The sequence below is a fragment of the Oncorhynchus keta genome, chromosome 3 (genome assembly GCF_023373465.1).
Source record: "Oncorhynchus keta strain PuntledgeMale-10-30-2019 chromosome 3, Oket_V2, whole genome shotgun sequence".
NCBI lineage: Eukaryota > Metazoa > Chordata > Actinopteri > Salmoniformes > Salmonidae > Oncorhynchus > Oncorhynchus keta.
Genome location: NC_068423.1, coordinates 23422399 through 23448669, shown reverse-complemented (window position 1 = coordinate 23448669; position 26271 = coordinate 23422399). Strand labels below are relative to the sequence as shown.

At 43.8% G+C, this 26271-nt stretch overlaps 2 protein-coding genes across 4 annotated transcripts in view; both read right to left on the bottom strand.

Annotated features, from left to right (window-relative positions):
* LOC118368692 (butyrophilin subfamily 1 member A1-like) overlaps positions 1-17346 on the bottom strand; it is a 31329-nt gene extending 13983 nt beyond the window's left edge. The window contains exons 1-4 of one of the 3 annotated variants that reach the window (XM_052493299.1): positions 16808-17346; positions 11548-11619; positions 598-701; positions 290-388 (exon numbers count right to left, since the gene is read on the bottom strand). In XM_052493299.1, the coding sequence (XP_052349259.1) occupies positions 290-388; positions 598-701; positions 11548-11578 (234 nt within the window). In that variant the 5' untranslated portion in view covers positions 11579-11619; positions 16808-17346. The remainder of the gene's footprint in view (positions 1-289; positions 389-597; positions 702-11547; positions 11620-16807) is intronic. The other 2 variants (XM_052493302.1, XM_035753001.2) reach the window with 2 other exon arrangements.
* A 3846-nt stretch (positions 17347-21192) lies between these two features.
* LOC118368683 (histone H3.3A) lies at positions 21193-23570 on the bottom strand. The gene is made up of 4 exons (XM_035752988.2): positions 23430-23570; positions 22352-22485; positions 22071-22224; positions 21193-21952 (listed from the first exon to the last, which is right to left on the bottom strand). The coding sequence occupies exons 2-4, from the start codon at positions 22477-22479 to the stop codon at positions 21824-21826; spliced, it is 411 nt and encodes a 136-aa protein (XP_035608881.1). The 5' UTR covers positions 22480-22485; positions 23430-23570; the 3' UTR covers positions 21193-21823.
* Between the last annotated feature and the right edge of the window lie 2701 nt (positions 23571-26271).

Genomic DNA, 26271 nt, shown 5'->3' with positions numbered 1-26271 from the left:
AGAAGACAATAGTAGAGAGAGTGTGGTTGTTTGCTTGCGTGTGTGTGTGTGTCCGTGCGTGTGTCCGAATGGGTGTGTGTGTGTGTGTGTGTGTGTGTGTGTGTGTGTGTGTGTGTGTGCTTGTGGGTGTCCTTGTGTGTGTGTGTGTGTGTGGTGTGTGTGTGTGCTTGTGGGTGTCCTTGTGTGTGTGTCCGAGTGTGTGTGTGTGTGTGTGTGTGTGTGTGTGTGTGTGTGTGTGTGTGTGTGTGTGTGTGTGTGTGTGTGTGTGTGTGTGTGTGTGTGTGTGTACCTGGCACAGTCTGTTGAGTTCCCTGGCCAGTTCCATTATGAACAGCTGACTCTCCACTAAAGGTTCTTTCTTATCATCCGTCCCTTTCTTACGAGACTCCTAGAGCAGAGGGAGCAATGGATGAGAGAGACAAAGAGAGGGAAGGGTGAAGGGAAAATGACATTCATCAATCATGCAGCACTGTCACACAGATAAAGCACAGACGGGAAATCAACCAATCCTTTCTTTCTCTTGAGTCATCTTGACAAGGACAAACATCAGTACTATTAAGGGGTGTCTGATAGTTGATAGGTGTCCAAGGGTCCTACCTTGAGGCGGATCTTGATTTTTTGGGCCGGCTCGATGAAGAACTGGAGGCACTCCTTCATCATCTTGGCAGCTGGGGAGGGAGGGGGGGGGGGAGAAATGCCCTCTGGCACAGAGATACACAGCTTCAGTACTCTGGCACAGTGAGCCACAGCATCAATACTCTGGCACAGTGAGCCACAGCATCAATACTCTGGCACAGAGATACACAGCTTCGGTACTCTGGCACAGAGATACACAGCTTCGGTACTCTGGCACAGTGAGCCACAGCTTCGGTACTCTGGCACAGTGAGCCACAGCTTCGGTACTCTGGCACAGTGAGCCACAGCATCAATACTCTGGCACAGTGAGCCACAGCATCAATACTCTGGCACAGTGAGCCACAGCATCAATACTCTGGCACAGTGAGCCACAGCTTCAATACTCTGGCACAGTGAGCCACAGCATCAATACTCTGGCACAGTGAGCCACAGCATCAATACTCTGGCACAGTGAGCCACAGCATCAATACTCTGGCACAGTGAGCCACAGCATCAATACTCTGGCACAGTGAGCCACAGCATCAATACTCTGGCACAGTGAGCCACAGCATCAATACTCTGGCACAGTGAGCCACAGCATCAATACTCTGGCACAGTGAGCCACAGCATCAATACTCTGGCACAGAGATACACAGCTTCAATACTCTGGCACAGTGATCCACAGCATCAATACTCTGGCACAGTGAGCCACAGCTTTATTATTTGCTGTTTCAGACATACACAGCTTCAATACTCTGGCACAGACATACACAGCTTCAGTACTCTGGCACAGACATACACAGCTTCAATACTCTGGCACAGACATGCACAGCTTCAATACTCTGGCACAGACATACACAGCTTCAATACTCTGGCACAGACATACACAGCTTCAATACTCTGGCACAGACATACACAGCTTCAATACTCTGGCACAGTGATACACAGCTTCAATACTCTGGCACAGTGATACACAGCACAGGCACAGAGATACACAGCTTCGATACTCTGGCACAGTGAGCCACAGCATCGATACTCTGGCACAGTGAGCCACAGCATCAATACTCTGGCACAGTGAGCCACAGCATCAATACTCTGGCACAGTGAGCCACAGCATCAATACTCTGGCACAGTGATACACAGCTTCAATACTCTGGCACAGTGATCCACAGCATCAATACTCTGGCACAGTGAGCCACAGCATCAATACTCTGGCACAGTGAGCCACAGCATCAATACTCTGGCACAGTGAGCCACAGCATCAATACTCTGGCACAGTGAGCCACAGCATCAATACTCTGGCACAGTGAGCCACAGCATCAATACTCTGGCACAGTGAGCCACAGCATCAATACTCTGGCACAGTGAGCCACAGCATCAATACACAGTGATCCACAGCATCAATACTCTGGCACAGTGATCCACAGCTTCAATACTCTGGCACAGTGAGCCACAGCATCAATACTCTGGCACAGTGAGCCACAGCATCAATACTCTGGCACAGTGAGCCACAGCATCAATACTCTGGCACAGTGAGCCACAGCATCAATACTCTGGCACAGTGAGCCACAGCATCAATACTCTGGCACAGTGAGCCACAGCATCAATACTCTGGCACAGTGAGCCACAGCATCAATACTCTGGCACAGTGGTACACAGCATCAATACTCTGGCACAGTGAGCCACAGCTTCAATACTCTGGCACAGTGAGCCACAGCTTCAATACTCTGGCACAGTGAGCCACAGCATCAATACTCTGGCACAGTGAGCCACAGCATCAATACTCTGGCACAGTGAGCCACAGCTTCAATACTCTGGCACAGTGATACACAGCTTCAATACTCTGGCACAGTGATACACAGCTTCAATACTCTGGCACAGTGATACACAGCTTCAATACTCTGGCACAGTGAGCCACAGCATCAATACTCTGGCACAGTGAGCCACAGCATCAATACTCTGGCACAGTGAGCCACAGCATCAATACTCTGGCACAGTGAGCCACAGCATCAATACTCTGGCACAGTGAGCCACAGCATCAATACTCTGGCACAGTGAGCCACAGCATCAATACTCTGGCACAGTGAGCCACAGCATCAATACTCTGGCACAGTGAGCCACAGCATCAATACTCTGGCACAGTGAGCCACAGCATCAATACTCTGGCACAGTGAGCCACAGCATCAATACTCTGGCACAGTGAGCCACAGCATCAATACTCTGGCACAGTGATACACAGCATCAATACTCTGGCACAGTGAGCCACAGCATCAATACTCTGGCACAGAGATGACACAGCTTCAATACTCTGGCACAGTGAGCCACAGCATCAATACTCTGGCACAGTGAGCCACAGCATCAATACTCTGGCACAGTGAGCCACAGCATCAATACTCTGGCACAGTGAGCCACAGCATCAATACTCTGGCACAGTGAGCCACAGCATCAATACTCTGGCACAGTGAGCCACAGCATCAATACTCTGGCACAGTGAGCCACAGCATCAATACTCTGGCACAGTGAGCCACAGCATCAATACTCTGGCACAGTGAGCCACAGCATCAATACTCTGGCACAGTGAGCCACAGCATCAATACTCTGGCACAGTGAGCCACAGCATCAATACTCTGGCACAGTGAGCCACAGCATCAATACTCTGGCACAGTGAGCCACAGCATCAATACTCTGGCACAGTGAGCCACAGCATCAATACTCTGGCACAGAGATACACAGCATCAATACTCTGGCACAGAGATACACAGCTTCAATACTCTGGCACAGTGATCCACAGCATCAATACTCTGGCACAGTGAGCCACAGCTGATTCAGACATACACAGCTTCAATACTCTGACACAGCTTCAATACTCTGGCACAGACATACACAGCTTCAGTACTCTGGCACAGACATACACAGCTTCAGTACTCTGGCACAGACATACACAGCTTCAATACTCTGGCACAGACATACACAGCTTCAATACTCTGGCACAGACATACACAGCTTCAATACTCTGGCACAGACATACACAGCTTCAATACTCTGGCACAGTGATACACAGCTTCGATACTCTGGCACAGAGATACACAGCTTCGATACTCTGGCACAGAGATACACAGCTTCGATATCTGGCACAGTGAGCCACAGCATCGATACTCTGGCACAGTGAGCCACAGCATCAATACACAGTGAGCCACAGCATCAATACTCTGGCACAGTGAGCCACAGCATCAATACTCTGGCACAGTGATACACAGCTTCAATACTCTGGCACAGTGATCACAGTGACAGTGAGCCACAGCATCAATACTCTGGCACAGTGAGCCACAGCATCAATACTCTGGCACAGTGAGCCACAGCATCAATACTCTGGCACAGTGAGCCACAGCATCAATACTCTGGCACAGTGAGCCACAGCATCAATACTCTGGCACAGTGAGCCACAGCATCAATACTCTGGCACAGTGAGCCACAGCATCAATACTCTGGCACAGTGAGCCACAGCATCAATACTCTGGCACAGTGATCCACAGCAGCTTCAATACTCTGGCACAGTGAGCCACAGCATCAATACTCTGGCACAGTGAGCCACAGCATCAATACTCTGGCACAGTGAGCCACAGCATCAATACTCTGGCACAGTGAGCCACAGCATCAATACTCTGGCACAGTGAGCCACAGCATCAATACTCTGGCACAGTGAGCCACAGCATCAATACTCTGGCACAGTGAGCCACAGCATCAATACTCTGGCACAGTGGTACACAGCATCAATACTCTGGCACAGTGATACACAGCTTCAATACTCTGGCACAGTGAGCCACAGCTTCAATACTCTGGCACAGTGAGCCACAGCATCAATACTCTGGCACAGTGAGCCACAGCATCAATACTCTGGCACAGTGAGCCACAGCATCAATACTCTGGCACAGTGATACACAGCTTCAATACTCTGGCACAGTGATACACAGCTTCAATACTCTGGCACAGTGATACACAGCTTCAATACTCTGGCACAGTGAGCCACAGCATCAATACTCTGGCACAGTGAGCCACAGCATCAATACTCTGGCACAGTGAGCCACAGCATCAATACTCTGGCACAGTGAGCCACAGCATCAATACTCTGGCACAGTGAGCCACAGCATCAATACTCTGGCACAGTGAGCCACAGCATCAATACTCTGGCACAGTGAGCCACAGCATCAATACTCTGGCACAGTGAGCCACAGCATCAATACTCTGGCACAGTGAGCCACAGCATCAATACTCTGGCACAGTGAGCCACAGCATCAATACTCTGGCACAGTGATACACAGCTTCAATACTCTGGCACAGAGATACACAGCTTCAATACTCTGGCAGTGATACACAGCTTCAATACTCTGGCACAGACATACACAGCTTCAATACTCTGGCACAGACATACACAGCTTCAATACTCTGGCACAGTGATACACAGCTTCAATACTCTGGCACAGTGATACACAGCTTCAATACTCTGGCACAGAGATACACAGCTTCAATACTCTGGCACAGAGATACACAGCTTCAATACTCTGGCACAGTGATACACAGCTTCAATACTCTGGCACAGTGATACACAGCTTCAATACTCTGGCACAGAGATACACAGCTTCAATACTATGGCACAGAGATACACAGCTTCAATACTCTGGCACAGTGATACACAGCTTTATTATTTTCTGGCACTCATTCCATCAGTGTTGGGCCTGAGTTATAGCCCAAATCGATGAGGAGGCAGAATACGGAAATATGTGTGTGTACACTGCACAACTTCTAAATCACTACATTGCAGTAGAGGTCCTCTGTGGGCTCATTAGGATGGCCTGGCACACACAAAAAATAAAAAAAATGAGAGAGAGCGAGAGAGCGAGAGAGCGAGAGAGCGAGAGAGCGAGAGAGCGAGAGAGAGAAGGGGTGTGAGAGACGAAAACTGCAGAGTAATATGTTTTCAGGATGTGTGTGGGTCGATGCATCTTAATTATGGCCTTGGTGTCAGGCAGATATCCCAAGGAGATGTGAAGCTGCAGCTGAGAGTGTTTTCACAGCCCACAGAACCACCGTGTTGAATCAGCAGCACCCTCTTGGCCTGCGCCCTGCAGCTAGTTTGATGTCGAAGAGGGATTTGCTGAACCTTTTCTGATGAAGGGCCACATATGATCATTAACTTTCCAAGGAGAACACGGTAGAATACCCATGCTGCTGGGTGTTTGGAAATGTTGACTAACAATGGATTTTCACAGCTACACTAAAACATTTCCTGTAAAACTTACTGGCAGTAATTGACCAGTAAGTTACTGTAATTTCACAGTACAGCTACTGTAATCCATTTTACAGTAATCCATTTTATGGTACCAACATTTTTAGTGTAATCTCATTTACAACATATTACTGGAATGACCCACGCAGCGGCATATTACCCAGTGTTCTTTGCAAGTTTTCATTTGTACATTTCCATTTTGGTCATTTAGCGGGCGCTCTTGTCCTCAGCAACTTACAGTCAGTCCATTCAACCGAGGTTGAGAAAAAAACGTGTCATAGCAGGTAAAATGTTACTGAAAGTGTTACTGTAGTTAGGGATACATTGGTCTTCAAAATAATTGTAATTACAAAAAGATATTTTATGATAAATCTCAGACCATCTCTGTATAGTGCCAATACAATACTGAGATATTCACATTAACTTAATGCCAGAGCAATGAAACACAGTAAAAGTGTCAATTAAACTGTTAGAACATTATTTGCACAGTATTTTATTGTAATTACAAAGGATTAGAGCAAGCAGGTTAATTAATAGGTGTTTTATATCACACGCACTTCTAGAGGCCTAAATAAAGGCTTCTAAACTGGATGTGATTACAGGGCGAAACAGATCAAATGGACAGGGGTAAATATTCAACCATTAAACAGTTTAAAGGTCCTCATCAGTCATTCTGAAAAGTACATTTTCTCTCATGGCTAACAACCAGGAAGTTTGAAAATACAGACTGAGTGGGTGGGGACCTTATATTCATGAGCTTGACTGACAGCTCTTTGAAATGCCTCTATCAAGCAACATGGATGCAGTGAGCAGGGTTGCAGTAAAATCGTCTCAAGCTAATTTGGTGATACACAAAGCAACTCAAACAACATTTAAATTACATCAATGATTTTAAAAAAAAATATACGCCTCCTGTTTGGCTATTGTGATGCAGTTCACCACAGCACTGACGGATGTGTTGACTTGACAACTTCGTCTGAGTTTTGAACAACCCCCCCCCATTTTGGTCCATGCTAGCTGAAGACCAAGCTAGCCAGTAACTAGCTAAAACCAGACAGAGTTTGCATGATGGCGTGTACGGAGATGGCAGCATCGCGACTAACTCTTAGGAAACTCTGCAGTATTTAGTTTTTTTTAGGTACTATTTTTTACATTATTAGCTCAGGAATTGTTTTGTGTCATTACATACAGCCGGGAAGAACTATTGGATATTAGAGTGGCGGTAACTCACCAGAACATCCACCATTACGATCAGGATTACGACTTCCCTGGAGCGGATCCTTTGTTTGCTCTCCACAGATCAATTGAACTTATTTCAGAGGCTGACGCAAAACAACACCGGTGAAGGACAGGTACTCGGGCCGATCTTCTGGTCCAACTTAGGAAGCGTGCACACCACCCACTGCTCTAGAGTATTTTAATTGCTCATGTCCAATCTCTGGATAATAAAGTTGATGAGCTCAAGGCGAGAGTTGCTTTTCAGTGAGACACCAGGGATTGTAACATTCCCTGCTTCACGGAAACATGGCTCTCTCGAGATATACTGTATGATTCAGTTGGGTTCTCAGTACATCGCACCGACAGGAACAAACGTCTCTCCGGAAGGGTGGAGGTATATGTTTTATGATTCACAACTTATGGTATAACTGTGATAACATACGGAACTCAAGTCCTTCTGTTCACCCGAGCTACAATATCTCAAAATCAAATGCCGACCGTACTATCTCCCAAGATAATTTTCGTCAATAATAGCCACAGCGGTAAATATCCCCCCTCAAGCAGATACCACGACATCCCTAAAAGAACTTCACTGGACTTTATGCAAACTGGAAACCACATATCATGAGGCTGCATTTATTGTAGCTGGAGATTTTAACGAAGCAAATTTGAGGAAAAGGCTCACGAAATTCTATCAACATATTGATTGTTGTACTCACACTGCTAAAACTATTGACCGTTGTTATACTACCTTCCAGAATACATATAAGGCCCTCCCCCGCCCTCCATTTGGCAAATCGGACCACAATTCAATCTTGCTCCTTTCCTCCTATAGGCAGAAACTCAAACAGGAAGCATCCGTGGTAAGGACTATTCAACGCTGGTCTGATAAATCGGAATCCACGCTTCAAGATTGTTTTGATCACGCAGACTGGGATATGTTCAGAGCAGCTTCAGAAAATAATATCGACACATATACCGATACGGTTAATTAGTCACAGTAAACACTGTGACTATTAAACCAGTCAGAAACCGTGGATAGATGGGAGCTTTCACGCAAACCTGAAAGCGCGAACCACCACATTTAACCAGGGCAAAAATACTGGGAATATGGAAGAATGCAAACGGTGTAGTTATTCCCTCCGTAAAGCAATCAAGCAGGCTAAACGTCGGTACAGGGACAAAGTGGAGTCCCAGTTCAATGGATCAGACACAAGACGAATGTGGCAGGGTCTACAGACAATCACTGTTTATAAAAGGAAAACCAGCCACGTCACAGACGTCTTGCTTCCCGGACAGACTGAACACATTCTTCGCTCGCTTTGAGGATAATACACAGTGCCACCGACACGGCCCGCGATCATGGACTGTGGGCTCTCCTTCAATGGAAACTTCAATGCTTTTTGTCAATTTGTCAATCGTGTCATTTCCGGTGACAACTTGTAGACTTGTTTACATGTTGCTGTGTGTTTTGTTGCTAACCTTACTTTGCTACTTTTTAATTACCGTTTATATTTTTTGTTTTTCCCTCATTCCCTCACTTTTTTTTTTTCATTCAACTTTTTCACTCCGGACGCTTTATCTGGACATGGTTCGTCAGGACCTCCAACAGCCGAAGCTAAGTAGTAACATTAACATGATGCCTTCTAATTGCAGTCGCTATACTCAAAATATACAGGAGAACGATCGCCTTACGGCGAGGATAGCTGTGCTACAAGCCCAGCTTCAGACGCAATCGTTAGGCAAGGGTAATTTCAGTGTAGGAAAGGATGAAACAGCGTCTGTGCCACCAGTAAGTACAGATAGTAGTATAAACCCTCTCGCACGGTCCCCGCAGCCGGACAACTTTCTCATGGATTCTGGAGGGAAATGCTGTAGGAATGCTCAACCGGTGTCGCTCATCCAGCTGACAGAAACTTTCAACCGGTTCTCCCCATTAAGCAGCGAGTCGGAGTCAGAGGCCGAGCCTTCTCTGGTCTCTACTTCTTCCGTTACGGGGTCTGAGATGACTAAGGCTCTCGGCATTAGCTCTGACAAATTGAAAACCCTAGTCATTGGCGACTCCATTACCCGCAATATTAGACTTAAAACGAATCATCCAGTGATCATACACTGTTTACCAGGGGCAGGGCTACCGACGTTAAGGCTAATCTGAAGATGGTGCTGGCTAAAACTGGCGAGTGTAGAGAGTATAGGGATATTGTTATCCACGTCGGCACCAACAATGTTAGGATGAAACAGTCAGAGGTCACCAAGAGCAACATAGCTTCAGCGTATAAATCAGCTAGAAAGATGTGTCGGCACAGAGTAATTGTCTCTGGCCCCCTCCCAGTTAGGGGGGGGGGGTTGATGAGCTCTACAGCAGAGTCTCACAACTCAATCGCTGGTTGAAAACTTTTCTGCCCCTCCCAAAAGATAGAATTTGTAGATAATTGGCCCTCTTCCTGGGACTCACCCACAAACAGGACCAAGCCTGACCATCCTAGCTGGAGGGGTGCTCTCATCTTATCTACCAACATAGACAGGGCTCTAACTCCCCTAGCTCCACAATGAAATAGGGTGCAGGCCAGGCATCAGGCTGTTAGCCAGCTTAGTGGAGTCTGCCACTAGCACAGTCAGTGTAGTCAGCTCAGCTATCCCCATTGAGACCGTATCTGTGCCTCGACCGAGGTTGGGCAAAACTAAACATGGCGGTGTTCGCCTTAACAATCTCACTAGAATAAAGACCTCCTCCAATCCTGCCATTATTGAAAGAGATTGTGAAATCTCACATCTCAAAATAGGGCTACTTAATGTTAGATCCGTCACTTCCAAGGCAGTTATAGTCAATGAACTAATCACTGATCATAATCTTGATGTGATTGGCCTGACTGAAACATGGCTTAAGCCTGATGAATTTACTGTGAAATGAGGCCTCACCTCCTGGTTACACTAGTGACCATATCCCCCGCGCATACCGCAGAGGCGGAGGTGTTGCTAACATTTACAATAGCAAATTTCAATTTACGAAAAAAAGAAGTTTCTATGCAGCCTACTCAATCACTTTTTATAGCTACTGTTTACAGGCCTCCTGGGCCATATACAGCGTTCCTCACTGAGTTCCCTGAATTCCTATTGAACCTTGAAGTCATAGCAGATAATATTCTAATTCTTGGTGACTTTAATATTCACATGGAAAAGTCCACAGACCCACTCCAAAAGGCTTTCGGGGCCATCATCGACTCAGTGGGTTTTGTCCAACATGTCTCCGGACCTACTCATTGTCACAGTCATACTCTGGACCTAGTTTTGACACATGGAATAAATGTTGTGGATCTTAATGTTTTTCCTCAAAATCCTGGACTATCGGACCACCATTTTATTACGTTTGCAATCGCAACAAATAATCTGCTCAGACCCCAACCAAGGAGCATCAAAAGTCGTGCTATAAATTCTCAGACAACCCAAAGATTCCTTGATGCCCTTCCAGACTCTCTCTGCCTACCCAAGGACGTCAGAGGACAAAAATCAGTTAACCACCTAACTGAGGAACTCAATTTAACCTTGCGCAATACCCTAGATGCAGTTGCACCCCTAAAAAAAACATTTGTCATAAGAAACTAGCTCCCTGGTATACAAAAAATACCCGAGCTCTGAACCAAGCTTCCAGAAAACTGGAACGGAAATGGCGCCACACCAAACTGGAAGTCTTCCGACTAGCTTGGAAAGACAGTACCGTGCAGTATCGAAGAGCTCTCACTGCTGCTCGATCATCCTATTTTCCAACTTAATTGAGGAAAATAAGAACAAACCAAAATTTATTTTTGATACTGTCGCAAAGCTAACTAAAAAGCATCATTCCCCAAGAGAGAATGGATTTCACTCTCGCAGTAATAAATTAATGAACTTCTTTGAGGAAAAGATCATGATCATTAGAAAGCAAGTTATGGACTCCTCTTTAAATCTGCGTATTCCTCCAAAGCTCAGTTGTCCAGAGTCTACACAAATCTGCCAGGACCTAGGATCAAGAGAGACACTCAAGTGTTTTAGTACTATATCTCGACACAATGATGAAAATAATCATGGCATCTAAACCTTCAAGCTGCATACTGGACCCTATTCCAACTAAACAACTGAAAGAGCAGCTTCCTGTGCCTGGCCCTCCTATGTTGAACATAATAAACGTCTCGCTCTATCCACCGGATGTGTAGCAAACTCACTAAAAGTGGCATTAATAAAGCCTCTCTTGAAAAAGCCAAACCTTGACCCAGAAAATATAAAAAACTATATCGGCCTATATGGAATCTCCCATTCCTCTCAAATATTTTAGAAATGCTGTTGTGCAACAACTCACTGCCTTCCTGAAGACAAACAATGTATACGAAATACTTCAGTCTGGTTTTAGACCCCATCATAGCACTGAGACTGCACTTGTGAAGGTGGTAAATTACCTTTTAATGGCATCAGACCGAGGCTCTGCATCTGTCCTGCATCTGTCCTCGTGCTCCATCGATCACCACAATCTTTTGGAGAGATTGGAAACCCAAATTGGTCTACAAATTCTGGCCTGGTTTAGATCTTATCTGTCAGAAAGATATCAGTTTGTCTCTGTGAATGGTTTGTCCTCTTATAAATCAACTGTAAATGTCTGTGTTTCTCAAGGTTCTGTTTTAGGACCACTATTGTTTTCACTATATATTTTACCTCTTGGGGATGTCATTCGAAAACATAATGTTAACTTTCACTGCTATTCGGATGACACACAGCTGTACATTTCAATGAAACATGGTGAAGCCCCAAAATTGCCATCGCTGGAAGCCTGTGTTTCAGACATAAGGAAGTGGATGGCTGCAAACGTTCTACTTTTAAACTCGGACAAAACAGAGATGCTTGTTCTAGTACCCAAGAAACAGAAATCTTCTGTTGAATTTGACAATTAATCTTGATGGTGGTACAGTCGTCTCAAATAAAACTGTGAAGGACCTCGGCGTTACTCTGGACCCATCATCTCTCTTTTGACGAACATATCAAGACCGTTTCAAGGACAGCTTTTTTCCATTTACGTGTCCAAAAATGATGCAGAAAAATTCATTCATGCTTTTGTTACATCTAGGTAAGACTACTGCAATGTTCTACTTTCCGGCTACCCAGATAAAGCACTAAATAAACTTCAGTTAGTGCTAAATACGGCTGCTAGAATCCTGACTAGAACCAAAAAATGTGATCATATTACTCCAGTGCTAGCCTCCCTACACTGGCTTCGTGTTAAGGCAAGGGCTGTTTTCAAGGTTTTACTGCTAACCTACAAAGCATTACATGGGCTTGCTCCTACCTATCTTTCCGATGTGGTCCTGCTGTACATACCTACAAGTACGCTACGGTCAAAAGACGCAGGCCTCCTAATTGTCCCTAACAATTTCGAAGCAAACAGCTGGAGGAAGGGCTTTCTGCTATAGAGCTAAATTTTTATGGAATGGTCTGCCTACGCAAGTGAGAGACACCGACTCTGTCTCAACCTTTTAAGTCTTTATTGAAGACTCATCTCTTCAGTAGGTCCTATGATTGAGTGTAGTCTGGCCCAGGAGTGTGAAAGTGAACGGAAAGGCACTGGAGCAACGAACTGTCCTTGCTGTCTCTGCTTGGTCGTTTCCCCTCTCTCCACTGGGATTCTCTGCCTCTAACCCTATTACAGGGGCTGAGTCACTGGCTTACTGGTGCTCTTCCATGTTGTCCCTAGGAGGGGTGCGTCACTTGAGTAGGTTGAGTCACTGACGTGGTCTTCCAGTCTGGGTTGGTGCCCCCCTTGGGTTGTGCCGTGGCGGAGATCTTTGTGGGCTATACTCGGCCTTGTCTCAGGATGGTAAGTTGGTGGTTGAAGATATCCCTCTAGTGGTGTGGGGACTGTGCTTTGGCAAAGTGGATGGGGTTATATCCTGCCTGTTTGGCCCTGTCTGGGGGTATCATCGGATGGGGCCACAGTGTCTCCTGACCCCTCCTGTCTCAGCCTCCAGTATTTATGTTGCGGTAGTTTATGTGTTGGGGGGCTAGGGTAAGTCTGTTATATCTGGAGTATTTCTCCTGTCTTATCCCGTGTCCTGTGTGAATTTAAGTTTGCTCTCTCTAATTCTCTCTTTCTTTCTTTCTCTCTCTCTCTCAGAGGACCTGAGCCCTAAGACCATGCCTCAGGGCTACCTGGGATGATGACTCCTTGTTGTCCCCAGTCCACCTGGCCGTGCTGCTGCTCCAGTTTCAACTGTTCTGCCTGCGGCTATGGAACCCTGACCTCTTCCCTGTGATTACTGTTATTTGACCCTGCTGGTCATTTATGAACATTTGAACATCTTGGCCATGTTCTGTTATCATCTCCACCCGGCACAGCCAGAAGAGGACTGGCCAACACTCATAGCCTGGTTCCTCTCTAGGTTTCTTCCTAGGTTTTGGCCTTTCTAGGGAGTTCTTTATAGCCACTGTGCTTCTACACCTGCATTGTTTGCTGTTTGGAGTTTTAGGCTGGGTTTCTGTACAGCACTTTGATATATCTGCTGATGTAAGAAGGGCTATATAAATCAATTTGATTTGATTCTCCGTGACCGACGTGAGTAAGACATTTAAGCGTGTTAACCCTCGCAGGGCTGCCGTCCCAGATGGTATCCCTAGCCGCGTCCTCAGAGCATGCACAGACCAGCTGGCTGGTGTGTTTAGATATATATTCCATCTCTCTGTATCCCAGTCTGTTCTCCCCACATGCTTCAAGATGGCCACCATTGCCCCTGTACCTAAGAAAGCAAAAGTAATTGAACTAAATTACTATTGCCCTGTAGCACTCACCTCTGTCATCATGAAGTGCTTCGAGAGACTAGTCAAAGATCATATCACCTCCACCTTACCTGCCACCCTAGACCCACTCCAATTTGCTTACCGCCCCAACAGATCCACAGACGATGCAATCGCCACCACACTGAACACTACCCTATCCCATCTGGACAAGAGGCATACCTACAGTTGAAGTCGGAAGTTTACATACACCTTAGTCAAATACATTTAAACTCAGTTTTTCACAATTCTTGACATTTAATCCTTGTAAAAATTCCCTGTCTAAGGTCATTTAGGATCACCACTTTATTTTAAGAATGTGAAATGTCAGAATAATAGTAGAGAGAATGATTTATTTCAGCTTTCATTTCTTTCATCACATTTCCAATGGGTCAGAAGTTTACAGGCACTCAATTAGTATTTAGTAGCATTTCCATTAAATTGTTTAACTTGGGTCAATCGCTTCAGGTAGCCTTCCACAAGCTTCCCACAATTATTTGCGGGAATTTTGACCCATTCCTCCTGACAGAGCTGGTGTAACTGAGTCAGGTTTGTAGGCCTCCTTGCTCGCACACACTTGTTCAGTTCTGCCCACAAATGTTCTATGGGATTGAGGTCAGGCCTTTGTGATGGCCGCTCCAATAACTTTACTTTTTTGCCCTTAAGCCATTTTGCCACAATTTCGAAGTATGCTTGGGGTCATTGTCCATTTGGAAGACTCATTTGCGACCAAGCTTTAACTTCCTGACTGATGTCTTGAAATGTTGCTTCAATATATCCACATACTTTTCCCGCCTCATGATGCCATCTATTTTGTGCACCAGTCCCTCCTGCAGCAAAGCACCCCCACAACATGATGCTGCCACCCACGGTTGGGATGGTGTTCTTCGGCTTGCAAGCCTCCCCCTTTTTCCTCCAAACATAAAGATGGTCATTATGGCCAAACAGTTCTATTTTTGTTTCATCAGACCAGAGGACATTTCTTCAAAAAGTCCAATCTTTGTACCCATGTGCAGTTGCAAACCGTAGTCTGGCTTTTTTAGGACGGCTTTTTTAGGCCGGCTTTTTTAGGGTGGTTTTGGAGCAGTGGCTTCTTCCGTGCAGTGGCCTTTCAGGTTATGTCGATATAGAACTCGTTTTACTGTGGATATAGATACTTTTGTACCTGTTTCCTCCAGCATCTTCACAAGGTCCTTTGCTGTTGTTCGGGGAGTGATTTGCACTTTTTGCACCAAAGTACGTTTTTCTCTAGGAGACAGAAGGTCTACAATGTTCTTTCTGAGGTCTTGGCTGATTTCTTTTGATTTTCCCATGATGTCAATCATAGAGGCACTGAGTTTGAAGGTAGGCCTTGAAATACATCCACAGGTACACCTCCAGTGCATTGTACAGTAATCTACGGTTTATACAATTGATTAATACAGTAAGTTAATGATAAAATTACAAAAAACAGTTGACAGTGTAGTTGGCTGTTGGGGCACTATGACATCACCTTACAATAATCCCTTGAAAGGATTTTTGACATTTTGCCTGTCCACTCTTACCTACCCCTTTTGGATTGATTAATAAATATCAAAGACTCAAGCCATCTCCCATGTCTGCTTCTGCCTTGTGCCCCTATGCAAGTATTACATTTCAACATTGTTTTATGTATTTGACAATTTGTCACTTTAACCCAACTTGGCAGGCATTGTTGGGCACAATATTCATTCCTCTAGCAGTAACTGGAGCTAGTGCTTTAATCATTACAGGCTGCTGCATTAGCTTCTGTCATTAGGAGCAGAACGCAAGCCCTTGATGTGGGAATGGCTTGTCTCGTTATTGTACGTCATTTATCCGCTAGTTTTTATATCCATTCATTCTGATCCATTAAACCTCATAGCACAACAAACTGCTTAATACTATTTTAGAAATATACTTATCTTTATTCAAACATACAACATTATGTAAAAGTATCATAAAAGTATCATAAAGTCTAAAAATGTTTGAATTTACCCACCATCCTCTAAAAACAGAGCCACGTGTCACTATTAAATATTATTAACTTGCAGAAAAAAAGTTATTCATATTTAAGTGGTACGTGGCTCTGCAAGAAACGTCATAATTCTATATCAGTACAACACAAATAAATCAAGAAATATGTCTGACTACTAGTTTATTATTTTAAACAAATACGTAAAACATCATTAGAATCAAGTTAGAACCACGTTAGATCGACTTTAAAATATAAATCATAACTTACAAAAACTCAACTTTAGATGAGCAGAACACTAATAGTTATATTTACTCAATAGCCTAATATTTGTTAACAGTACTCAACATTAAATTATAAATCTTATTGAAATCGGAGTTAGTACCACTTATGATTTGAGTTCTACTGACTGTCCGAGTTTGAGTAGCCACTACTCAATTTCTCTAATTAGTTCGACAGTTATTTCCCATGCATAACATCACATTGATTCGCAATATGCTGTAATTATGTAGCATATACAATGACCCATTTTCACATTTCTAGACAACTGTTTTCGGGTGGTTTATTGCGCAAAAACACGAATACATTCTTCACATAAAATGGTGCATCTCCACTAATGTAAAACGGCAGAGCAGAAATCAACCCCTCCCCCTGAGCACCCGGAGACACAAGTTAACACGATTTCGCTTTCGGGTGGTTTATTGAGCCCAAACATGAATAAATTAATTACATAAGTTGGTGCATCTCCACTAATGTTGCTACTCAAACATATCGGACAGTCAGCAGAAGACAACCGCTCCTCCTGAGCGCACAGAATAAACACAAGTAAACACGATTTCACTTTGAGTGCGCAGTATACAGAATGCATAGGAAATAGGAAAACCTTTAAGATCAATAGCCACATTGAATGCAGCAGAAAGACTTACCTAAGGAATCCACGGGGAAGATAATAGCTAGTCCACTATTTTGATCAGAAAACCACGTTTTTGTTCTCCTTAGGTGTGACTAGCTAGCCTACTCTACACATCACTGTCCCTTATACATACATGCGACCAGGCTCCATCTACTGCAACTAGATTGAGTCACTGAGCACCCGGTTGTCCGAATCAAAGTTCGGACGTTTCCGATAAGTTGACGAATAGCCTGAGGAAATGGTTGGTCATCTCACGCGTTAAAAATCATGCATTTCTTTTTTTATCCAAAAGAGGTCGCCAGAGTATTGCATCTCATTTATAGCGCGTCATATAATTTGAGACCACGATTAAATTACACAAACGATGTAGCAGTTGTGTGCAACGTGAACCAGGCTATTCTGAAACAGAGTAGGCTAGCTACTACGTTTTGGAGTGGAAATGTATGAATTGCAGCACTAACATCTCAAATCTAACCTCCCTAAAACGTGTAGCATATTTGGACATGGATATATAGTTTTACCGCTCTTTAACAGCCCTAATGAAAGCGTGTATCGGTAGTTTTAGACATGCGGAAGTGTGTGGGGGCTATGATGCACTGTTAAATGACGGACGGCTCTCTGTGTTCCTAGCTGTGCTGGGAAATAATTATTCATCCGAAAGATCTGCTTCTCGGGACCCTTTTGGATACCCGGTGAATGAACAGTGGGTGAAGATTATGTTATGATCGTTTGGGGACACACAGTCGGGAATAGGCTGAGCGAGAGCTGATAGTATCTACAATATAGATACATTTACTCAGGCTTTATTAGCCATAATCATTTGAGATACACTACTTGTCTTGGACGATTCAGGTTACGCTGATGTGCTACTGTATGCCAAAATATCATTAAGGATTCAACAGCCTTCACAAAAACAAAAAGAGTACGGTTTTGAAAGTGCAGTTACTGCAGTCGACTTTGGTATTTTGGACGCAGTAATTGCAGAATAATAGTCTAATATATATATATACACACACACACACACTCCACTGTAACTGCAGTTACACTGAAACATTACTGCAGTATAAACGTTTATTTTGGACGCAGTATTTGTGCTCTGAATGCAATATTTTTTTCTTAAGGTGGACCATAGGACAAATACATTATTCTGCCACTAATGAATACTCAGGGAGAAAAAGGTGAAGATTCAATCGCAGAGCGCGGAAGGTGTTAATTTCGCAGAAGGCAGGAAACAAAACTAGGACCGACGGCTATAACTGGTTCTCACAAACGAGCTGTGAAAAGCCTTAGTAGAGTCAAAATTAACAATACCTCACAAAGGCACAAACAGAATGAACTGAACTAAATAAGGAGCTGATGAGACCAGGTGAGTATCTAACACAGGTGAAATCAATCAACAAAAATGAAAGACTACGAATGAAAGGGCTACGTTCAAGAACATAAAGAAACAGGGCTACGTTCAAGAACACAAGGCTGACTAAGAAAATAAATGCAGGACCTTACAGCCACAGTGTCTTTGAAATGACGGCTATTGTCAGTGAAACATTATCTCAGAAGGATCCACTGTATAAAATATTTTGAAGCATCACTTTCAGCTTTTACTTTTGCAACCTCTAAGCCTCCTAACTGTGTGTCTCTTTTCACCTCTATTCGATTCTAATCTATCACTCAATCACCTGAAGCAATCTAGTGCAAAAATAGAAGTAAACAAAGGGAGGGGATGTGTTCAGGTTGCCAAGTGGGTGAAGGTTTGGTTATGTTATGTTCGTTTGGGGACCCAAACGTGTGGGAAAGGTTCCTTCATCAAGTACCATCAGCAATATGAGATGCCATATTTTGTCCATGTATTGTATCTGCCTAATATGTTTCAAACATTGTGCACACATCTACCCAATGTGGCATGTTTAATGTGTGCGCAACCCTTATATTGTATTGTGTGTGCATATGTGCTCATCCGCTATGCATCCTGAACCTTCAGACAGAGAATGGACGTCAACAATCACCTCTCCTCCTGCTGTGAACTAACTGATTCTTAGAAAGGGCCGGGCGCCTGCAAGCAATGTGTCGGAGGAAACACCATCCACTGTCAGCTTGCAGACGCCCAGCCCGCCACAAGGAGTCACTAGAGTACTACTGGTCTGGTACACAGGGACTACTGGTCTGGTACACGGGGAATACTGGTATAGTACACAGGGACTACTGGTCTGGTACACAGGGACTACTGGTCTGGTACACAGGGACTACTGGTCTGGTACACAGGGACTACTGGTCTGGTACACAGGGAATACTGGTCTGGTACACAGGGACTACTGGTCTGGTACACAGGGAATACTGGTCTGGTACACAGGGAATACTGGTCTGGTACACAGGGACTACTGGTCTGGTACACAGGGACTACTGGTCTGGTACACAGGGAATACTGGTCTGGTACACAGGGACTACTGGTCTGGTACACAGGGACTACTGGTCTGGTACACAGGGACTACTGGTCTGGTACACAGGGACTACTGGTCTGGTACACAGGGACTACTGGTCTGGTACACAGGGACTACTGGTCTAGTACACATGGAATACTGGTCTACTACACAGGGACTACTGGTCTGATACACAGGGACTACTGGTCTGATACACAGGGACTACAAAACACACCTGTGTTGTGTGGCTGGCCTGCAGGAAGCTGTTGACATCTTCAGGGACCAAGAGGATATCTCCTCAGGCTAGCCCTCAAACACCTGTTACACACACATAGTACTGGAGGCCTGTTCTCTGTCACTCATATTGGCTCTAATACATTGTTGCTACATTACAATTTATGTATTTTATGTTAGGTAATTTGAATACATAAAATCTTGGACTTAGTATAATATATATTATAGTATATAATATATCATTTACTTGTTTTACCGGTTTCTATTTTCCAGCCATACAACCCAGCTTTCTCGCTTCCTGGGAATTTGAGGATAAGGCTTTTCTTCTCCCTGACTTGTTTTCACTAAATGGTTGGTGTTGGCAATTGGTGTTCGTGTGAAGAAATTGTCACCACATTCAGCTCGTCGAGTGTCCAACAATCATGATAACGGAGTCAAATATCCTTCCATGTCCCTGCTCAAGGTCCTTTCAGAAAGGGACTTCAAACTGGATATGGAGGTACAAACTCCTTCCCTCTGTGATTAACGCAGTTGGAAAGCATGAGTACGTACGGTCTCTGCTGAGACTTGGCATAGAAGAAAATTTAGGCATGTGAGATTGTGTTTTTTCTAAGACAGTTCTCAAAACAAAATGTCACTTACAGCAAAAACAGAACCTATACCTCTAGAGATGTAAAAAACATTTTGCCTTTTCACTTCAGAACTGCAGTTCTGGATGAGAGCTGGCTTCTCCCAGTAACATTTAAATAAACCCAATCTCAGAACTGTGTATGACTTCCATTCCTCATTTAGTCTTCCAGGTGTATTGGTTGTGTTTGATGCTATACCCTGTTAGCTAGGGATGGTGCTCAGGTCAGTGGTAGCGTTTGTATCCAACCTGGACTCAGTGGTAGACGTAACATAGTAAACATATTTTAAGGAGTCCCGTGTTGAAAATTAGGTGAGATTGTTGCCTGCCGTTACCTGGGGGCTTCCCATCAGGAAGTCCAGTTGCAGAGGGAGGTGTTTGGGCCCAGTGTCCTTAGCGATGAGCTTTGTGTGCACAATGGTGAACACTGAGCTGTAGTCTGTTAACAGCACTCTCATTAGGGTTCTTTCAGCCAGGTGGGAAAGGGCAGTGTGTAGCACAATTCAGATTGCGCGATCTTTGGATCTGGTCAGGCGGTATGTGAATTTGAATGAGTCTAGGGTTTCTGGGCTGTGAGCCACTGCCAGCCTTTCAAAGTGCTCGCGCTGTAGTTGCGGCAAGTTACCGTCGTGATCTTGGGCAGCAATGACAGATACTGAGCCGGCACAAATCTATTCCCATTGGTGGAGAGCAGTTGAGTGGAGAGTGGCTGTTTGAGACACCACAGAAACATGACAGGAACCTTCCATGCAGTGCTCAGAGCTAGCATGAATCAAAATCAAAAGCATGGAGACAAACTGCATTGTACACAAGGACCATTTAACAGCTCTGGGATTTTTAGTTCCTAGTGCAGAGAGGCCAAAAAAATTAAATTTAGGATGGGAAGGGCTTTCAATTTTAAGCACACTTAATCCCTGTTTTTCCCCCTTCTCAAGCTCAGTGGTGCATATGACAAACTGGATACATGAACTTTAAAATGTTGAGAACTTCACATTACAGGAAGTTATCCCACAGAACAGCAATTTATCTTCCAAGTATAGCTAATAGAATTAAGATGTGGTACCTTAAAAATGACTTTCCTGTAAAAACACCTAGTAGATAATTAAAACCACCAAACAAGCATTTATTTGTAAACACATTTAATAGAAAGACAATGTGACACTCATAAATATTAAATGTAGCTGCCAAGGTTTGTTGCATGTTGGAAAAATAACATTGTAAAAAACAGTCCAGAATATACAGAGTCTTGGTCATCCTGGCCATCCCTGACAGTGTCAGGAGGAGTAACTGCATAGACAATCCTCCTGACACCATTATGGAGTGCTAGGAGTGAACTGTTGTGCAAGACATGCTGGCAGACTGCTGAGACAAAGGGTGGAAATAGATGAGACCCTGACACACCACCCCGGAAGCTGACGTAAAGAGCTGACTCGTTCCTTCACCTCAACCCCCCAACCACAAAGGCTCTGTCATCTAGAGTATGTATTACTGTCACCCTAATCGAGCCAGTTAACATGTGAAGCCACGACTGAAGTCAACAGGGTGACAGTCATGTAAATCTTTCTAACCTCTAAGATTAAAAACAAGCCTCATTTGCAATTGAAGGCAAGCCGATCGTCCTATCTGCACACTAACCATATCTGATCGTTACCTCATTCTAAAATACATTACAAAAAGAAATAAATGTTTTTAAAATTCACAAAATGGTTAAGTGAGATAAATAGAATTGTGTGTCTAGAGCAGGAGATACCATTTAGGCCCTCTCTCCCCTTATCCTGCGGGCCAGCTGGATGTCTTTGGGCATAATGGTGACACGCTTGGCATGGATGGCGCACAGGTTGGTATCCTCAAACAGACCCACCAGGTACGCTTCGCTGGCCTCCTGGTGGAGAGAAGAGGAAAGTGGGGACAAGTCAAGGGATTAATAAAATAAAGAAGTCCTGTCCACTCCATCCATTAGCCTTCATACTAGTGTGGTACCAGCAGTCTGGGGATTTTACCTGAAGGGCACCAATGGCAGCACTCTGGAAACGCAGGTCCGTCTTGAAGTCCTGCGCGATTTCTCTCACCAGACGCTGGAAAGGCAGCTTGCGGATCAGCAGCTCAGTAGACTTCTGATAACGACGGATCTCCCTCAGAGCCACTGTTCCTGGCCTGGGAAACGAAACAGTAAAAAGTTAAGTATTCATGCTATAACTAGACCTGTTAGTGACACACTTCCTTCAGGTTACATCCATGTAAACAAACATGCTGGGAAAACGGGTTGAACTGCTCTAAGTACCTGTAACGATGGGGCTTCTTCACTCCTCCGGTGGATGGCGCACTTTTCCTGGCCGCCTTTGTGGCGAGCTGCTTCCTTGGCGCCTTTCCTCCGGTGGACTTACGGGCGGTCTGCTTGGTACGAGCCATTTCTCACTAGGGGAAAAATATATATATACACAAATCAGTCCGAAAATGACTTGAAATGCCTTCAAAGTGAGACATTACATTTGTCGATCGCTTTCGATGGGAAAAGGCGGCTTAAAGAGAGGCAAAATTGTTTTCTACAAAACAAACAGAAACGCTTAAAACATTGCAGCCAACTGTTTAACCCCACGTACATTTTGATAGACAATTGCAATAACTGAAACAAATTCAGCGTCCTTTATATAACACTCGTTACCGTTTCAATGATTCCCCTCCCCCACCGCGAACGTAAAGGCACCGCTGGGAGGCGCTTTGGTCGGTTCCAGTCGCGCCACATTATGAGCACCGCCTTGCAGCCTGCTGCCTCGGCCCAGTTGCCAACATAACAGACATATTGTACTGCAGTCTTTGTTCGTTTGAGCGGGGCACGGAAAAAAAAACAGCATTACATCGAAAGAATAAAACGTATCGTGAATGTTGTGCTAACGACAGTTTGTCCACTTGTATACTTAAAAAAACACCGTGGAGGAGGAAAGGAGGAAATAAACAAAATGTTTTAAATGCGAAAAAGGAGAACTGATTATTAGCTACAACTTCTGACCGACGACTGACCTAGCGTTAGCACTACGGCTAACGTTGGCGAGAAACAGACATCGAAAACCCACGCTGTTTGAGTCAAAGCCGGAAAGTCATGGTAGGGTGAAAGCTGCTAATTAAAACAGGGCGAAAAAAAGGTGCCATAATTACAACTAGGCTACACATATCCGTAGAGGTATTTAGTTAGCTACCGTTAGCAGGCAGCCATATCACGGTTGGGATTGCTATTGTTCTAGATATATTTAACCGGTACAGACAAACTCATTTGGGAGGTCAACCGATTACTATTTCAACTCTTTGTGAACGAAAAAAAAAAAACGCTATCAAAGAAGACAAAAAACGCAAAAGTTACTCACCGTATGGTAACTGTTGGATTATTCCAAAACTTTAACAGGTAGACCAGCAGACCCTAACTCCTCTTCTTTGAGACACACAACGCGATTAATGGAAAACGGCGATGAATCCATTTTTATACTTTCTCATGACGTCAACTAACCGATTTCTAAAACCGGTTGGTTGAGAAGGAGAAACTCGCAAGACCATTGGTTAAAAAGACCATCAAACTGGCTCACCCATTGGTTAACAAAATCAACCATCCCATTGGTTATTTTCTGTCCTCTGTATCCAATCAGAGCGACCGAAATATTATCGCGAAATACTTGGGTTGAAAATATTGCAGAAAATATATAAACATTGTTGTTTCAACAAAATGCTCTTCTGAAACATGTTCTCAACATGTTTTAACAATTCTGTGACTTGAAGAACATCCTAGTTAGAGTGCAATGATTGTTTTTCCATGGTATCATGATCATATTGCTCGTGAATGACCAGGATTGTTGTTGTATCAATTAGATTACTTTGTATTATCAATTAGTTTATAAGACTACACGCGCAATTCAATTGGAATACAGAGTATCAGACAGTGAGTGTCGATATGGTCATGACTGTCTGAGTAGATCGTGAATGCTGTCTGCCCGAGAAGACATGACTGCAATAAAATATGTTTTTTCCCCATCGACCTTCGAACGACATTTGTACAGTCATTTCTCCCTAATATAATTTTCACTTGGATGTCTGTATGTTGTTCACAACATTGTGGTTTTCTGTTCTCAAATTCTCTGTTTAGAAATGTTATTTTAGGGATGTTTTGTAACAGTTTATGACCACACACGGGAAAAGCCTGTAATGTTGTTATTTTTGTTTGCACAGAGCAGCACACATTTCGTATGTTTGGATCAGAAGTACAACGTTATGTATTCTCCATGGAATAAAGACACTGGTTTCATATTAAAATTATATTTCTGACTACTCCACACACTGCAGCTTCAAAGCAAAGGGGACAAGACATTATTGAACTACATATTCCATAGCTCTTAGCAAACCCCATCATTTGACTGTCAAAGATCTGTATAACTAACCCAAGATAGATCACAGCCTTTCGTTTCCAATGGGAACAAATTAGGGCAGTAACTCAATTCGCCCTTGCACTCCTAAACAACACTTCTTTTTCTTTTTTTAAACTTTGGCAAAGGGTCAAATCTAGTAAATTCACTCTGTTTGTAACAGATTCTAGTTTTGGGAACCTAAAACTGAATTGACATAAAAATGTTTTATCAATTAGAACATTAGAATAATTTCGGCCAAAATCCATCTCACTCCGTAGTCATGTCCCTTGAGCATCGGGTGAACATTTCTGGGGTTCTATTATCTTTGTCCATAGATGATATAAAATAAAATGTAGATTGGGTGCATAGTGGTTGAAGCCAAACGACTGTTCACTAAGAATGAGGGGCAGACTAGTGAAAGCCTGTCAGTACTATTAAGAGAAGATTTTACTGAAGAAAGTACAGAGAGAGTACAGCTTCCTACGTTTCACTGTTTGAGTGTAAGTCCCACCCCCAATTAAAGTATTTTAAATGTCAAAGAATGGAACATGTAGCGGCTCTGTGCGAAGGAAAGAAATGATGTGCCAAGTGTGGAGGGGCACATGATTACGGTGAATGTGGGAACAATGTCAAGGTTAATTGTTGTAATTGTGGGGGGAACACAGAGCAGCATTTGCTGGATGCCAGGTACATAAAGAGGCTAGAGAGGCCCAACGGTATAAAATCACTCCTAATGTCTCTTATGCAGAGGCTGCAAGGCAGATTGGTGGAACTATTAGGCAGAATGATGGGTCACAGGGTTACTCCTGGAATAAGTGGACCTACTGTAGGAAATGTTGTTTATGTTGGTCCAGACAAGGATTCCAGACCTGTTCAGAAATCTTGTTCTCACAAATGTGTCGTGTCAAAGGGACACCTTAATAGTTAATCAGATTTATTTTATAGTCTTCATTGGAAAGGTTATCAACCTGATTTCGTTTGTGGATAGAAGAACAGCCAAGTTGAAGGTCATTGTGGAAGCAACAACAGAGTTTTGATGGACTTTTACTGTTGCCAAGACTGTTGAAATGTTGACTCCAAATAATACTAATGATGGAATGTCTCAATATGATGATAATTAGAGTTAAGGTTTTTTGTTATCCTTCAGAGGAATGCCAGAAGCCTTATTGCTAACAGTCAGTAGGTGAAGAAATATGTCATTGATTTAGAGATCTATCCTGATGAGATATGTGTTCAAGAAACGTGGCTTATACCACATATCTTGATTGTATTATTCCTGGTTATCAGATCTGATAGATCAACTGGACAGGGTGGTGGCTGTGCTACGTTCCTAAGGGAAGGTCTTGTATATCGTAATATACCTGTCCCATCTGAATATGAACGCGTGATGGTGGAAGTCTACAGTGCAGGTAGTAATATTAAGGTACAACATTTTTCCAACCCGTGTCAACTATCCGTAGCGATGTTTGATGAAATATCAGGAGAAATGGGCTCTAGAGCGATATGGTGTGGTGACTTTAATACACGTAATAGTTTATGGGGAAGCTAATGGTTCTATTGTTGAAGATATGATGAAAACAAGAGCATTCGTATGTCTTCACGATGGATGTGGTACAAGAGGTGATGTTGTTCGAGGGATTGCATCCTATTGCATCTATAGGTGAATGGAATGGAATGATTCTACTGTTGGAAGCGATCATTTCCTGATTTGGTGTACTGCGAACTCTGATGTTACTATTCCAGACATTCCAGACATTCTGAAGATGGTGATTTCATTAAGCAAACTGGGAAAAGTTTGGTTATCATTGCTTAA